Here is a 17,403-nt window from a genome sequence, read left to right as displayed (position 1 = left end):
GGCAGTCATTTTCCTACAAAGAATAAAGAATGAGGTTTTTAGGTTGTTTTGGTTTTTTTGTTGTTGTTGTTTTTTGTGGGTTTGTTTTTTTTTTTTTTCCCCAGTTGAAATTCCTCAATATTTAATGACTCTAGGTTTGGGGATTTTTCTACTTTTGATGATGTGAGACTTATTGTTTTTGAAATATAAATATGGCAGGTTTATAATAGCTTCCTGCGGGATACATACAAATCATATACGCTGTTTGCACCAGGATGTTTTTACTCTAAATTAAAACTGTCTGAAATATTAAAGAGTATGAAACATGCTAGAATACGAAGCGAATAGACTTTTTATAACTGGCACCTTCAAGATAAGTTTGCTAATGATTTTTTTTTTTTTTTTTTTTTGAGGTAACTTACTTATAGGCTACTTCATAGCACTACCTTTGTATATCATTACCCTGCTAAGGATTTGCTTTTGATCTCCTTATGCAAGCAGCACAGCTCACGGTAAAATATAGATTATGAAATAAGAAATGACAGTTTCATTACTGCCAGAGTTGATGTAAAATGTGTGCTTTAACTTTGTTTTAGGGGGAGGAGACCTTGAGGATTGAAGATATCCTTGCTGTAATTGAGAAGGAAGGGGACTCTATTGCAGTTGTTCTGTTCAGTGGGTTGCAGTACTACACAGGACAGCTGTTTGACATCCCTAGAATAACAAAGGCTGGCCAAAAAAAGGTAGGAACGCTCCAAACCCATCATTGTAACACCAATTTTAGATCCATTTTCCTTGTGAAAAATTTTTAATTTCTACTCTTTGTGGAACAAAACAGAGCACATGTGGAAACCTGTGGGACTCGGATAAAAAGTAAAAGCATCCTGTGCCCAGATCCTTTGGGGGCTGTGCGCTGCGTGAATAAATAGCCCTGAGAGAGTAATCGTGCAGGTGTGACTTAAACTATATGGAGACATAATTCATGACTATTAACTTCTGCAGGGCTTTTTGTGAAGGGTAGAATTTAAAGAGGTTCAGTGGAGAAGGGGGAGGAGATAATCACAGCTCTAATCTCTCTTTAAAAGTTAGTTTGCATTAGATTTCTGCTTTTTTGGCAGACTTTCACGATTTCCCTCCTTTCCTACAGCCACGTTGTGGCAGTTTTGGCCCCCGGTGAGCACGGAGGTGAGCTCCCCGTGGAGCCCGCAGCGTTCCAACTTGGCCGATCAGTTTTCTGAAAACAAGTATGAGATGGAGCACATCGATGTCGCAAGAGGACTGTATTTTAGTGCAGAAGCTTGCCGGCAGTGTACTCTGTGGACATAACTGTAAAACTTCTTTAACCATCTCAATTGCCTCAGAAATCCAGGAGAAAATAGTTTTTAATTAAGTCTTATCAACATGAGGTCACCAGACTTTCTGTAGGGGTAGTCTTTTCCTGGACGTACCTTATCTCATATAAGATTAAACCACTCAAGGATAAACTTAGTATCACTGGATTTTGGCAAACCAGCTAACTATTTATATTTGATGTTTTAACTCTCTGGAAAGGTCCCTGGCTCAGATCAGGCTATCCATCTCCTGTTGCTGGGGATTTGGCAGTGGAAATTATTCTGGAGGTCAGGGAGTAAGTTATGCTGCTGGAAAGTGATGGTAAAGTCTCCCCTGGGAGAGCACAGCAGGTGTGAGAGCCTAGTGCAGGGCCCGTGGGATATAAAAGAGGAATGTTCTTACAGAGCAGCACCTGGTGACACAACTGGTCCTGAACACAGTGCAAAACAAGAACGACTTCTGACATGGATGCAGAAAGCCAAAGAAGAAAGAAATAGGAAATGGGTTTGTGTGTTAGCTCTGTGTAGCTCCAAAAGCAATGCCTTCATGGTGCCTTCCTCGAGAGTCTTCCAGTACTTTGCTGACCACCAATAATGAAAAGGCTCTGCTGAAATATTTGAAAGGGAAGATGGGTTAGGAGTGGGGTGATGCCACCAGCTGCTCTGCTCACTCTCGCTCCTGGTGGTGGCAAAGCTTTTGTTCAGCTGCCAATGCCTACGTGCCTACAGTACTGCTTCCCCGAAATCTGCTCTGTGATGTGTCTGAAAGGTGTCTGAGAGACGAAACTTTCCTTTCTACTGTAAATACGAACAATCTGAGAAAAACCTATCACTTTACTGCCTCTCTAAAGATGCTCTCTGGACTGTGGGACGCATGCTTGGATGAGTGGAAGTGATGCAGTTTTACTGAAAGCTATAAACTACCCGAAAGTGGCTGACAACCTATATTCTGGGGAAAACATAGTCACTGATAGCTCATTATACGGAGTGAAAATGGATTTGAGATTTGTATTATCTGAGGAGATAACCAGGACTTGGTGGAGAGAGCTTAAAATCTCTGTAAGGCAGTGCAAATAATAATATTAACTCGAGTGTGTGTGCTTCCGCATGGTGGATATACACAAAAACACTGCATGCTTTTACAGAGACTGTACATCACATTACTGAAGAGGAGAAGAATTTCTGACAGCAGCTCAGTACTCCAGCAGGCACAGATAGATGTCAATGCCCTGTTTCTACCACATGCCTGTTAGAAATGCCATCATGTAGAATTGAATCTCTTCTTCCGAAAATTTTCCAAAAGGGGGAAAAAAAAATTAAAAAATAAAAATTACTATCCTTTTCATGGTTAGAGCATGTGTAGGACTGGGATCCAGGTAGATTCATGACCTAAAATTTCATTAGTGTATTTAAAAAAAAATAATTAATTAGCCAGAATTAGCTTGAGTATCCGTAAGGCTTGAAAGGCAGGAGCCAGCCCTGTTTTTATTTTCCTGCCGTCAGATACACTTAGCTCAATGTCCTTACAGATTCTGCTCAGGGGGTTAAGTGATGTTTATATGTTTACACAAAAGCACTATGTAAGATACCGTTACACCACACTTAAATGTCTGCATATGGCAAATATTTACTTGAACAGCTATGAAATCAGTGATTCGTGAAGAGTTTGCTGTCTTAATATTGGTAAGAGGTAGTCCTGTATCCTGCTGCTTCAATTAATCTCAGCGCTTCTGGTTACCGAAAAAAACCCCGAAATGTTGGATCTTCAAGAGCAATTGGCTCCTCTCCTGTGTTCCCAGGTGTCGTAGTTCAGGTCAGAGCTGATGTTAGGAGCTGCCATTGGGTTAGAGGAGAACAAGAAAACAACTGCTGAACTGGAGTTATTAGTATCTATTTCATGTAGATGGGCTTAATTTCTGTTTAGTGGCATCCAACCAGCCCCTGTCCCCAGGCTGTCAAGCTTTCAGGACCGTAAATGTGTGGACTCCTTCAAGACCATCTCTCCTTCAAGAGCTTCTGGGCCTAATGAAATCAGGATTATCTTATACATAACTTTGTCACAGGAAAGCTGGAAGTCCTTTAAAATGTGTGTTAGAAGAGGATTAGCCTGAGAAGTCATGTTCATAGCAAAAATGCGAGGCTCTTCTTCCGGGTGATGAAGGGTGGTGAATGACCCCATGCTCCTGAACAGAAAACAGATTGGGAAGAGCTGACAAACAAGAAAGTCAGAAGGGGAAAATACAAGGTGGAAATGTCATTTGAGAAGAGGAGGGGAAAAAAAAAAAAAATCACTTGTATAGCAGAGAGGAAAGTCCTACACAGATGGTCTTAATAATTCTTTTAATGTACAATTGAAATAAAATCCTGCAGTGTTGTATCCTATCGGGGCTTGGCTAGAGATTTGAGCTGTGAGCTCAGGAGGTCTGGAAAATGTCCTAGGATTCTTGAGGTCAATCATTTATGAATTAAGTTACTGATTTCCTTTTACATTTTTTAAGCCAATTTCCTAAGTTCTCTGCGTATGTTAAGATTCCTCCCAGAGTGAAAGCTCTGCGCATAGACTGCTTCATTAAGTCATTAAATATTAAATTAACTAAATTAAGCTTGAAAAATTACCTCAGGCTATTTTTCCATCTTAGGTCTCTCAGATAAATCAAAATTACTACATATTGTGAAAGAGACTCATCAGCAGGCTGAAGGGGATGTAACAGTTTTCCTTGTTTCATGCTTTTGGGCTTGCTCTAGAGGATGGGGAAGGGATTGAGTTGTTTTATTCATCTAGAAGCAAAGAAATGGCTGACTTCTAGGACACTAGCTTTCAAATACAATTTTCTTTTCGTAAGTTATATTGTATTTTCCACTGACTCTGTACTGTATGTAAAGTATTTTAATCTCTTGAGTCCCAGTAGGAAGAGCTTTAAGATCCTTCATCTTAATTTCTTTTCCTGTCTCTCTTCCTAAAAGTCCCAGGTTTGCTGGTGTGAAGCTGTCATTTCTCTCCCTCTCTCCAAATGTCATGGTCCATGCTGAGTTGTTACCTGCTGGTTATCAGCAGCTACCCAGACACTTTGCAGAAATGACTTTTAGATGTTAGAATAAAACGGAAGAGGCAAGGGAGAGCACATGTCCTCCTCTTTGCCCAGAGCAGATGGAGAGCTCTGTTTTTCCCCCTCATCTGGGGAAGCAGTCCTTGCTCTGCGTGGCTTGTGCGGGGAGAGCTGTTTCAGTTTGTTTTACTTTTTCCCATGCAATCTGTGTGACTAAACATTTGCTGTTTTTGCAACTGGAGTGCCAGACGCCTCCCCCGGGAGAGCAAACCAGCGCCACCCATCTTGCAGATGATAACTTGAACGAAATGGCACGAGTGGGTGTTCCCAAGAAGATGCAGGAAATCTGCCAGCGCTGAGCCCAGATTTTTGGGCTATGCCTCATTAGTAAGTTAAATAGTGCACAGTGGGATTTACCAACCATTTTCAAACTGTTGGGAAGCAGTTAAAGCAGCTCAGGAAGATGACCCATGGGTGGCATGTTGGTGGCTGTCCTGTTTGCAGTCTATGAGCCCGAGGTGTGGGTGCAAGTTGATAAATTCCAGCCAACGTCAGTGCCCAAGGAAGGTTGTACATGTTGAGGTTACAGATATAGAAATGGCTATGGAGCCTTGTTACACTACCGTGACTGTGAGGGCATCCAACCTGCTGGTGTCCTAAGGAGTCTTGTCCTACCTGCCATCTACTATCTTTTCACAACTTGTCCTCTTGTGCTTAAACATTTTTTTTTAAATATAGTTTCACTTGTCTACAGGGAAAGAAGAACAACTGCTTTTTACACAAGACTTACCATAGAATTACATTTCTTACAGGATTTTGTTTTGTTTTGTTGTTTTTTTTTTTAATGAGGAACTACTGTTTTGTTTATTTGTTTTATTTTTGGTCATGTACTGCCAGACCCTTGTTTAAGACTCTCAGCTTATCATGTTATTCCTGGTTTCCACTGTAACCAATGAATCTCTCATAGTAGTTCTTCAAAAAAGTTTGTGCAGCACCTATGTACGAAGGGATACCTGTAAATGTTTCAAGCCAGTCAACTGAAGTTTTGAAGTTAATGCCTTAAAATCCTATGAAAGCCTTCTTGTTCAACAGTAGATTTAGAATCATAGAACCATAGAATGGTTAGGGTGGGAAGGGACCTTTACAGGCCATCCAGTCCAACCCCCCTGCAAGGAGCAGGGACATCTCCAACCAGATCAGGTTGCTCAGAGCCCTATCCAATCTGGCCTTGAATGTTTCCAGGGATGGGGCATCCACCACCTCTCCGGGCAACCTGAGACAGTGTTCTACAACCCTCAGTGTAAACAAATTTTTCCTAATATCTAATCTAAATCTACCTCCCTCTATTTTGAAACCATTACCCCTAGTCTTGTCACAATAGGCCCTACTGAAGAGTTTCTCCCCATCTTCCTTGTAGTCCCCCTTGAGGTATTGGCTTTAGTTTGCTGTAGCTTATTTTTCGAACCAAGGCCATTTTATTTCTGAATGAGTGTATTCCCATGGGTATGCAGCATGCTTCAGCTTCTCTGCATTATCTTCACCATTTCAGTTGATTTGTCTTCACTCCCTTCTGAGTGTTCCTGTGAAGACAAGCCATGAAGGGTGTGAAGGCTAGACTATTTACTGGAACTTTGGTTCTGTTTAAGAGTAAATGTTCAGATCTTGTAAATGCTAAGGCAATGAGCTTTCTTCCCATCCTTTTGGAGTGAATTCTCAAGCTGATAACTTACTAACGCCTCCATTAAAATTAGTGTGTCGCATCTTCTTAAAATGCTGCTTCATTCAAATTGTTATCTAGCTTATACAGAAGATTAAATATACCAAAGTACCATTTAAATAATTTAGCTAAGGCTCCCTTCGTGCAAGAAACAGCAAGAGATTCTTTAAAAAAAGCCTTTATTTTATTATTGGACGTTGATTTTTCTGAAGCCTGTGCTCTCACTCTTATTCCTACCATGCCAATTGCAAGCAGGCTATTTGTGTTTTAAAAGCAAAATGCAAAATAGCATTTAATTTGTAGTCCAGGCACAAAAGGCAGTTTTATTTCTCTCCACTTAAATAGATAGCAAAGCTTGGAAGAACTTTTTAGTTTAAAAATGCTGCCATCCAGTGGTTATTTTGTGTGTAAAACTGCTATTTTTTGATCTATACGTCCATGGTCCTTACATGCTTTTTTAAAATTTATTTTTTTCCTCCCCAGTGTGCCATAGAGATTGGGGTTATGACAAATATAACACTTTTCACAGAGAAATGACAGAATGCTTCTGTAACTTTTTAGAGATGAGTACAAAAGTTCTAACGACCAATGTGTTGGTTAGGCTGCCCTCTCACCCATCCGGATTCCCAAAGAGCAAGACCCTCGTAGCTCAAATATCAGGGAGACCTTAAATATAAGTACATAGTGGAATGTAGTTGTTCATGAGTGATGGGCATCATTATGTACATTACTATTTTGTCTTCACCTAGAGCTTGTAATGCCATGCAACAATTTGAAATCATGCATTTGTTCTGAACGTTAAGTTCAAGTGACTCCTCTTTACTGCATGAGAAAAACTCAGGTGAATATTAACTCTATCCTAGCCAGAACCAGGACAAGTGATCATTACCTTGATAAGTAGTACATTAATTATCTCTTTCCTGCAGGGTTGTTTTGTTGGATTTGACCTGGCTCATGCTGTTGGGAATGTAGAGCTTCATTTGCATGACTGGGGAGTAGATTTTGCCTGCTGGTGCTCCTACAAGGTAAGATAGATTCATTGTTTGAGTCTATTTTCCATGATATCACTGATACAATGGATCAGCAAACAGGTCAGATGAATAAGAGCTGCATCTGAACTGTTGATCAAGACTTGGCTGAATCTTTGGACCAGCCACAATGAGGAAATGGACACTGACTTTAGTGGTGGCTTTGTAATGAGAAGTTTCAAAAGATAATAGTCGCAATGACCTGCAAAGTCTTGTGGATGTGAGGTGGCTGCTAGTGGTGGTTAAACATCTGCTTTGAAGCACACTCTGCTCTGAGATCGCAGTATCAGAGGCCCTTTTCATATTTCCCACATAGAGGTCTTGCAGCTACAGGATTTTCTCAGGTGGTCCCTAAATAAGAGAATATTCTTGTCTAAACTTAAGTAATTTAGATTACAGACCAAGATACTTTAGTTCCTTCAACTTCTCTTGAGGTTAAGAATCGACAGATATAGTCGGAGTAATTGTTTGACTTTGCAATATACGTATATATGACATGGGACTGTTTCAGCTGCACTTCAATTTTCTAGCCTTTTGTCTGTTAGACTTCAAATATCATATCTAAGGAAATAAAGATATTTTTAGAACTAATCTGAAAAAGTCTATCTGCTTTTACTTATATCAGCACTTTGAGACAAATGCTAAGAACTCCAGTTAGAAAACACTAGAATTGTTAACATTGGTCTGTTTTATAGAGCAGAGTAAGGGAAGGAAAGCTATACTTTACAGACAGTAAGCACAATGTGTACATGTTGATTTATTCTTTGCAGTATTTGAATTCTGGAGCAGGAGGCCTTGCTGCTGCCTATATTCATGAGAAGCATTCTCAGAGTATTAAACCAGCGTAAGTATACTTCTACATCTGAATAAAAGGTGCTCTGAAGTTTAAATGGGAAAATATCTTCCCTTTCAGTTGAGATCTGAAGCTGAGAAAGGGTATTGATTCCTAGTCATATACTATGGGCATGTGTCTCTACGTATATATGTACAGATGCAGAAGAAATTCCCTCCTTAAAAAAAACCCTTATTGGGCTAATATTTGTTACCAACTTACTGCATCAATGAAAAGGATAGTAAAAGTTTAGATAATTTGGTTATCTGACTTTGTTATCTCAGGCTGTTTTTTGTTAATTTTTAGTAAATTTTGAAATTGTTAATATACATGTTCACCTCTTAAATCCATTTCCTCCTTGAAGTCTACTACCAGTTCTAAACTAAATATAATCGTAAAAGAGAATGTTTATAATATTAAAAACAAGTAACCTAAATCATGCCTATGAGACTGTTTAATGTAAAGAGAATATTTAACATCTTCCTTTAAAAATGGATTTTAAAAAAATCATTGAAGTCTTTGGTCGGTGAACAAAATCAAAGACAATTTCAACTCTGTGTCTAATAGCTGTTTAATACTGGCATATTTTCATTAAAATTATATCCACTGCTAAAGCTAGGAAGCATTACATGGAGATCTGCGTTCTCAAAGACTGTATAATCCATGAAAAGCTGTGCTATCAACTGAGGTTAGCTGCATTAAAAAAAAAAAAAAAAAACCTGTTATTTAAAATGCTATATGATTTTACTCCATGTATGTATATTAAGAACAGTAGGATTAATACTTCTAATGCACTGACAGATGTAAACATTTCTTTCTGGCTATAATGCTTGGAGAAAATGCTGGCACTTACTTTTATTTTAGCATGAAGAAGGCAAACTAAATCAGTTTTCAGAGAGAAATAATATTATAATAAGCAGCTTCGCTGCACTATGTGCTCGTTTCAGACTGTCTAGACTCCCTGGAGATAACAAAATAACGCTGATAAGTTCTTCTCAGCCACCCATAACAGAAAACTCATTAGGATGACATATGACCTGTTGTGAGCTGATTTGATCCTCACATGTGAACACAGGCAAAATATTCTGAATATCTGGGTATTTCTTCTAGAAAGTTGTTTTTGAGACGTTGCTCTCAAGGCCAAACCTCTGGACCCTGGTTGTGGGGAGCTGGGAAGATGCAAAGTGGTGAAAAAATGTGGGCCACCTAGAAATCACAGAATAGCAGTAGGAAGAATGAATAAAATCTCAAGGACTTTGAGCCTTTTTTCCTCTTTGAAATGTTGAAACTTCCGTGAGGGTACTAGCTTAGTGTTGTAGGTAAAAGCTTAGATCAGTTTTTCCCGAACAAGCTTCTTCATGCATAGTCATGAACTTGTGTACTGAATCTGGATACTGAATGTCTTAAATACAATTACCTATATGAAATAGGCTTTTTCAGGCTGGGGCCCAATTAAGGATATAATTCCAACCTTCCTGCATAGACCTGTTGCATTATTTAATCATACTTATTTCATATTTCCTGAGATTTGATAATCACTCATCAAATGGTTTGCAGTTAATATGCCCGGGTTGCATGAATTTTCTTTCTTTTCCACATCAACCAGCCATTTCAGGACTCCAAATAAGGCAGTGAGACAAAGGAGAATTTGTCTATGTCAAAGTATTCCATTTTATAGCTGATTTAAATGCAGAGCAATTTGCTGTATGTTGTACAATCAAATAGAGTGGAATTTAACTGCTCTGGAAGTTGCAGGTTTTATGTTGTAGCTAAAAAGTCTTCGGCTGTCATCTGAAACAAGGATGACACCCAGTGGCCAGACAACTTCATTCAAAATCAGAAGCACCAAACACTTTTGTTTCTTTGCATCTCAGCCCACACGTAAGTGGGTAATTAAATTCCAATCCATCTGATATCCTTTCAATGGTTAAACTGTCTGAAATACTGTTTATAACTCATGGCCAATATTATGCAAGTCACTTTACTCACCTAGATAGATTGGAATTTGTCTCATTCTTCCTATTTTCTGCAAGCTATTGACCAAGTAGTTAGATTTATATCAACATAATGTATTGTATTTTAATATAAAAATGTATGTTCTGACCACAATTCAGAGAGGCAGATGCAGAATGTTTGCCAAGTGCCTTTGCCTGTTATTGACTGAGGGCTGGGGCAAAAAGGACTTGGGTACTTAATGAAAATTAAACTTGCTAATAAGAGGCAGTGTAAGCAAGCAGGCGCTTGCGTTGTAGCTACACACAGTTTCAGAAACTGAGTTTCCCTCCAGCAGCTCCGCGTGGGTGCCGCTCCATCCAGCGCTTGCTCCCTGGATAACAAAGCACTTATGTGCTGCCGCTTTCTTTTAAAATGCAACTTCAGAAAAAGTTATTAATTTATTTTATAGCCTCACCACCAGCAGCTAGGACCATGCCGAAACTTCTTTCTGCTTTGAGTCTGCAGATCAAGGTTGTTGCAGCCTACCTGCAAACCTACCCAACCCCAAACTGGAGTTACTCAGGAATACCATGTTACATCCAGCAGGCAAAAGGCAACACCAACCCCGCTTCTCTTCCTTACGGATGTGTAAGCTTCCCAAAAGAGTTTTAAAAATTGGTAGTTCACCAACTTCGAAAAGGATGTGTGCCCAAGAGCAAAGCCTGATCCTTAGGTCTGACAGTTGGAAGATGGAGGATACGGAAAATACAGACTCTTATGTCCCCTTGTTTTGTGCCACTGCAAACACCGTTCCGCACTTCCTGGCTTAGCTAGGGATGGTTCTCTAATTCACTGCGAGGGCCATGGGTCTGAAAGTTACATGTTGTAACTGTCCTAATTAACACCTGGACCCAAGTATGTTGGGTAGTCCTTTGCTAGTCCTCTATCTCTCTTCCTAGAGCAGTAAAACTCAATCAATCTGACATATATGGGTCCAATATATCCCTGTTCTCTCATGATCTCACCTCCTTCGAAGTTTCTTTTAATACTTGAATAGCTTTTTTAGTACCTGCTCTATATATCACAGTGCAATATATTCTTGGCCAGTTGTGCCGGAGTGATTTCTCTGTGGGAAGGTTTCAAATAAAAAAAAAAAGACCTGGACAGAGCAGAGCTATGAAACACTACTGACACTATTTGGTCAGTGCAGGCTGATCGTGTGCCACCGAGTTTCCACATAAATGCAGTTATGTTGTGGAGAGGAGGTTTCCAAGGCACAGGGAGCACCAAGGTGACTTACTAATAGTGAAATTCTGCTTGACTAGCTTCTTGGACTCTGGAGAAGATTTGTTGGTTTGGGTTTTTGTTTTTTTTTTTGGGGGAGGGCTTTTTCCTTCCCCTGTTTCTCAATTTCTCCATTTATGAAAAGAAAGACAACTAAAATCTACCAAGCAAGTTAGCTGTAACAAAATGTGAATGTTTGTGAGCACCTGGGATAGAAGGTAAGGGGAAGTCAGATGCTTGTAGCAGAGTATCTGTAGCTGTAAATGTGCAGTAGGTTCAGCTCTGCTGTCAGCTGGCATAAGGGATGGAAGGGGACAAACTCAGAGTCCTGACACAGGAGAAAAAAAGTCCTAGTCAAATCTCTGTAAGAAAAAGTAAGGCACAATTTAAAAAGATGAAAGGGAAGTAAATGTATGTAAAGCAGCCAGGAGAATAATAGATAAGCCTTGGCAGAGGATTAAATGAAAATTGTACACAGTTTAGTGTTTGAAATGAAAGGATTTATCAAGACTTAACTTTAGCATGGACTAGTAGCAGGTAGCATTTAAAAATAAAAAGCTTGTGTGATGTGAGGAAATGCTATATGTGCAAGAAGCAGCTGATGTCCAAAGAGCGTGTCAGCTTTTACTGTATGAGAAAAAAATTATCAAAGAACAAGAAACAAAAAGATAAATATTTCATACTAGCTTTGAGAAACACAAGGTATCTTCAGACAATTTTTTCATAGAGATGACACACCAACCATTTCTCTTAGATCACCTTCCATTTTGGCATCCTGATTCTCGTGAAAATGCCAGAACGTAAATGGCTTCTTGCTACTTTGTTATAGAGACCTGCACAGCTTTTTCATATGTGAATTTTCATCCTGTCATGAGATAAACAAAAATATGTTACTCCAGCTCCATACATCTCTCCCTTTCCACTTTTCCCAGGTGCTTTGGGTCCCTATCCTGTTCCAGTGCAAACCCTCTCTGCCCAGTAACTTTGTTTTACAAGAGGTTGCTCAATCCCTTCTAGGGTTGGTAGCTCCAGCTGAGCTTTTCTTTAGTTATTTTCTCGATCTATGAGGAGATACCACATTATTCCTTTTTGAATTAAAGCCACATAAAATTCCTAAACTAAATAGCTGAAGGTTCTGTGAAACCGCTAGAAAAAAATTGTAGCTTTGGAGAAGTGCGAGCTGGGAGCAGAGGAGAGCCATTAAAAGATTGGGAAGGTTGTTTTATATTTACTGTATTGGAATGAACTAAAGCTACTCTTTGAAATGCTTCTAAGAATAATAGACCAAGATGGTCCAATTCTCACTGATCTTTGGAGTCTTACAGCTCTGCCTATCTCAACACAACTGAAAGTTTTAGTGGAACAGAGCACCCGAGGCTGGCCAAGGAGAGGATCTGGAGAAGCAATGTAGAGACTTCCAGGGAGCTGTGTTGAATGCAGCAAGTCCGTGGTCACAGATGGAAGTGTAGGCACTGCTGCTTGCAGAAGGGTGTGTCACTGGTCCTAGTGGACTCAAATTGTGGAATAATGTCTGGATAAACTATCTGTGGAGCACAACACATGTCCCCCGGAGTGCATAAAGTATCCCGTACTAAGGTAGAAATGAACTGTTTCTTTGCCAAGGAGATGAGAACAATTTAGCTCCTTGAGCTAATTTAGAAACCAAAAGTTAAAACCTCCCTTGGGAAGAGGCTGTTTAGGAATAAAGGCATCGGCTAATTAGGCTTAATTGCATTGTCTTGGGACAAGTGATTTATGAGGCCAATCTAGGCTCATGATGGGCCTGCAGGGGTGTGCTCTCGGATTCGACCAAATGAACGGCAAATATCCAAGAGCATTTTTTAACTTCGGAGTGCGTCTCCGGGAGGAAAAAAAAAAAAAAAAAAAGAGGTTAATGTGCACTCAAATCATCTATTCCCATTCTCATTTCTTCAGCTCTGTACATTCTTTTATGTTGCTCCCATGATTGTCTCCTTGTTCTGTCAAGCATTTTCTCTCTATCTTCCTTCAAATCCTCCCTCGTAATTAAGTTGTATGTTCAAGCAATCTTGATTCTTTTCTCATTATAAATAATCTTCTCATTCTTTCCTCCCTGAAGATCTTCCTCTTTGTTTTGTCATCTTTGCTCTGGTTAGATTTTAAGGTCTTTGAGAGAGGAGCTGCGTGTAAACTCATGGGACTATGTACAAGTAAATGTGCTGTACATCACCTATAGGAGAGTTAGAGCGAGTGTGAAAGTAATGCGCTATTTTCATTCACTGTGTGTACTCCCATGCTACCTAGACACTTACTCTTTATTTTGAAAACTCAGACCTTAAAATGGAGCATGTGGAAAATCAGAGACATGGTTCCTGTCAAATTTCTCAAATATATACAGTAGTATCTTTTAAAAACATAGTGCTGGACTGATTCCTGCTTTTCATGCCTATTATCAAGGCATCAAAATGCTGGGATAAGTGGAGATAAACAAGTAAACAAAAGTACTTAGCTTCTGTGAGTCATATCTTCTCCAAAATAGTATTTATAGCACAGATACATTTGGCTGCAGACATCTGCAGATGTCTTGGATCCAGATTTGGAGATTTTATGTATATTTAAGTCTTTGCCTGACAACTTATTATTTCTTTTGTCCAAAACTCCACCAACAATATGAAGAAATGTCATTTAAAGCATGATGCTTGTCACAGCCTTTTTATTTTAAGGCTGAGGCTGGTCGAATTCTTGCAAAAAGTTTTTAATGGTATTAATTCTTCAGTAGTCACTCACTAAACTAGCATGTTTGCATGTTAGATCTGAGCAGATGCAAATTTCTCCTTTTGAACCACGCTAATGAGACATACACCACTTTGTCTGCTCTGCCATGGACCTTTCCCGTGCCTGGCCTTGAAAAGGAGAGGGAGGTGGCTGGGTTGCTTGTGGATGTGGTTTCTCATTTACTGCCTCTAGCTTTTTCTCATCAGATGGCATAGGACACAACTGCTTCAACACGTGAAAGGAACCCAATAGGTTTATCCTGATGGAAAGGTGAACATAACCCGAGGGCAACTCTTGCATCTCCATTAACTAGCAAGGAAGAGATCCTGGGGCTCTCCTCAGAGTCTGTATGGCTGCTGTGATTTTCTTTCCTCCACTTCAAAGGTCGTGTGTTGTTAGTTGCCTGCTCTTTGTGCCTCAGTTCTCCACTTTGAGACAGATAGTTTTGAAAGGGTCTTGATTTTTCCCAACAAGAGAAGGCAGTGACTTAGTTTTCTTCCTGCTGAATGAACTTCCAGAGATACAGCAGTCAAGCTGGTATCACCCACCACTAACAAAATGGAAATAAAATATTCTTTGCCTTTTTCATGAGTCATAAAGAGAGACATTATCCTCCCCTCTTACACTTATCTCTTCATCTGTATGTTTCTATATCCACCTCACAGAACTTTTTTTTAGGGAGAAAAATGTTGATTTTCAACAAAAAGCATCAAGTAAATCTCCTGCCATTTCCACTAAGAGCTCGCTTACCTCTGTGCAGAAATGTGCTGGTACTAATGCAGTTTTGCATTTGGGATTTTCTACTAGACATTGACTCACTTTCAGTAATTGGTCATTTTTCACTTTTTTCTACTTCGTATTCCCACTTTTGGTGCTTACTATGGAGCTTTCCTCCTAAGATTCTAATTTAAAGCTGTGGTCTACACATGTCCTTTAAAAACGATATTTGCTCATGCTTTTGTGTTAGTTCATTAGTCCACAGTGGGGATGTGTTTCTAATTCTTTCTTACTTGAATGTGCTTCAGATCATGGTATGCCTCGAAATTGCTTTCAGCTGAAAGTACCAGCAGTAGCCATTATGCTTTTGTGTCATTAATACAGTTACCTTTTTTTTTCCCCATTAATGTCCTCTGGAGTATATTCCTGGAATTGGCAGTTACTGGTTCAGATGGGCTCTCCTGCATGACACGTCCCCCAGAGCTATTTGTGTCCCTGTCCTGGCTGAATACCTCTCTGGCTTTAGCTGCAGCTCTGGGATCATGAGTACAGCTCATATTGTGATTCATATCACAGCCGGCACCTGATTCAAAGCATAAGCATTTTTAAAGGTAATTGGAAGGTCATTGCCCAGGTTAAGGAAATAATTCAGCCTCATTATTTCTCACAAAGTTGGTATTCTGTGTGTGTGCACCAGGGGGATTGTGTGGAGGTCTTATTTTTATCCTTGCTTTAGCACTTTTGCTTGTTTCTTTCCACTTGTTCATGGAGTTTCTGGTCCTCATACCACCTCTTTCTCCTGGCTAAACCTTCATCTCTCCAGCACTCAGCCAGGAGAAGATGGTCTCACCAGAGCATACAACTTCATATTTTTCTTTTTCCTTGGGCTCCCTTAGTCAAATCTATTTTATCTTCACCGTTGCTCTGGGCAAGTTAGATCTTTTGCTCCCACCCCAGCTCCTTTCATAAGTCCAGCAAAACAAGACCATTGCTTCTTTCCCAACTCCACACATCTTTGTCAGGAACTTCTCAGAGATTTTCTTGACATACATTGTTTCTTCTTGCCCACTTGCTTTAAGCCATTCTTTCCATTTGTGACATATTTTTTTTCAACAGCTGTTTGATGATGGAAAGTTCTTGTTATTACAGTTGCTACTCCTCATTTGCTGTTGAAATTGTTGGCAGTGCTTGCTGTCTGGTATCTCTTGCTGCCTTTGACTGTATGGAAAAACTATAGGGCAGCTACAGCAACAATTTCAATATGGGCTATGAGCCTCCACACAGAAATTGATGCTCACTCAAGTGTCTGAAGAGCAGTTTCCTGCGAGATGCTGGGAGGGTCACTGAATCCCTCTCTCTTCCCCTTCCTTCTAGTTTCTCTGTAGATGTGACATAGCATGATGTCTTCAATCACACCAGTCCAGCTGTTTTGGGAAACGGGTAGGTTCTTTCTGTCCCATGGCATGAGAAACAGTTTGTCAAAGTGAAGAAATATTTATTAATTTCTTTAGCTATGTACAGTTTACTGAGCAAAAATCTAATAATTTCCTAACCTAATCTAGTTTTTCAGCATCCTACTCCTTTTTTTTTTTTTTTTTTTTTTTGGCAGTTTTCTGACTTGACTTTCTAGCAACCCATCGTAAGAAGTGTGGAGAGATTTGATCAGTGTGTGTTGGCAGTCGTTGCTGCAGTTACAGTTCGTTTGTGACACAAGAATTAGACAATTTGAGTGTCATCTTCTTACGGCTTCTCACCTGCTTCTGCAGTGGGAAAAGCTTGTTTGCTCTTGAGACCAGTGTTGGAGCTTGTGTCTGAGAACCCAAAATATTGGTGATTTATGTGCTACTGAAAATTAGGGCAACTACTGCCTTATAAACAAAGGTCTCTTAGCCACATTTCTCTCATGTTCATTAATGATGGATCAAATTTCTTTTTTTTTTTTTTGAGGAGGAACTCTTTAAAATAACTCTGAAAGATGCCCATTTCTGTTCTCCCTTAGTGATTTCATGTCTTAGGCTTCAGCTGAACAAACTCAGTTTGAGTTATTTTCTCCTTGGATGTCACTTAGCGTTAGTAAATGTTTCGTAACACAGCTACTGGATTTTGTGGCAATGCTGCTGACACTTAAAACTTTGAATTCAATTAGTTCTAGACCCTGACAGTAACAAAAAAAAATCTCATCTAATATGAATTGCTTCTTGTTTCAGGCAAAAAGCAAAGGTGGTAACTCTTACATTTTAGCTAATAAGGATTCTAGTATGATAAAGGTCTTGCATTAATATTGTGATTACTGTATTCAAAAACAACAAAGACCCAAGGAAGGTGCAACTTCCCAGATCTTAAATTTTTTATGTTATAGTTCAGTCAGATACATGTATTATTTAGAAATTGATCCAGATATCATCCCCTCAAAGATTCATCCAAGGGATTAATGAGACTGTGCAGTTCAGTATATGCATCATAGTAATCAAAACTATCCAAGTCTCCTTTAAGTCAGAATTCACATTTAAAAGTAACTTTAGGAGGGACTGTTGCTTTTGCTTCTTGTTTAATTTAATCTATTTGAAACAGCCTAGAAAAAAATTACTGAATTCTTAAAGGATGTAATATGGTTTTTTATCACCATAATATAATTGGGAACTATTCAATGCTTTATAAAAATCACTGAGAACTTTATTAATATCTCTATGAGTAAATTGGCTCCCTGCTTGATTTTTAATTCCTGGTGTTAGGCAGAAGATTCGATTTCCCTTCACTAAATGTGCTAACATACTGTTGG

General features: G+C 39.4%; 1 protein-coding gene across 1 annotated transcript in view; it reads left to right on the top strand.

Annotated features, from left to right (window-relative positions):
* KYNU (kynureninase) overlaps positions 1–17,403 on the top strand; it is a 59,788-nt gene that overhangs the window by 27,984 nt on the left and 14,401 nt on the right. The window contains exons 8-10 of the mRNA XM_086750978.1: positions 576–722; positions 7,001–7,099; positions 7,873–7,946. Coding sequence (XP_086607104.1) covers positions 576–722; positions 7,001–7,099; positions 7,873–7,946 — 320 coding nt within the window. The remainder of the gene's footprint in view (positions 1–575; positions 723–7,000; positions 7,100–7,872; positions 7,947–17,403) is intronic.

The sequence above is a fragment of the Chlamydotis macqueenii genome, chromosome 6, assembly GCF_036417535.1.
Source record: "Chlamydotis macqueenii isolate bChlMac1 chromosome 6, bChlMac1.mat, whole genome shotgun sequence".
Classification (NCBI taxonomy): Eukaryota; Metazoa; Chordata; class Aves; order Otidiformes; family Otididae; genus Chlamydotis; species Chlamydotis macqueenii.
Note: the sequence above shows the minus strand (reverse complement) of the source record. Positions and strands in the feature narration are given on the sequence as shown.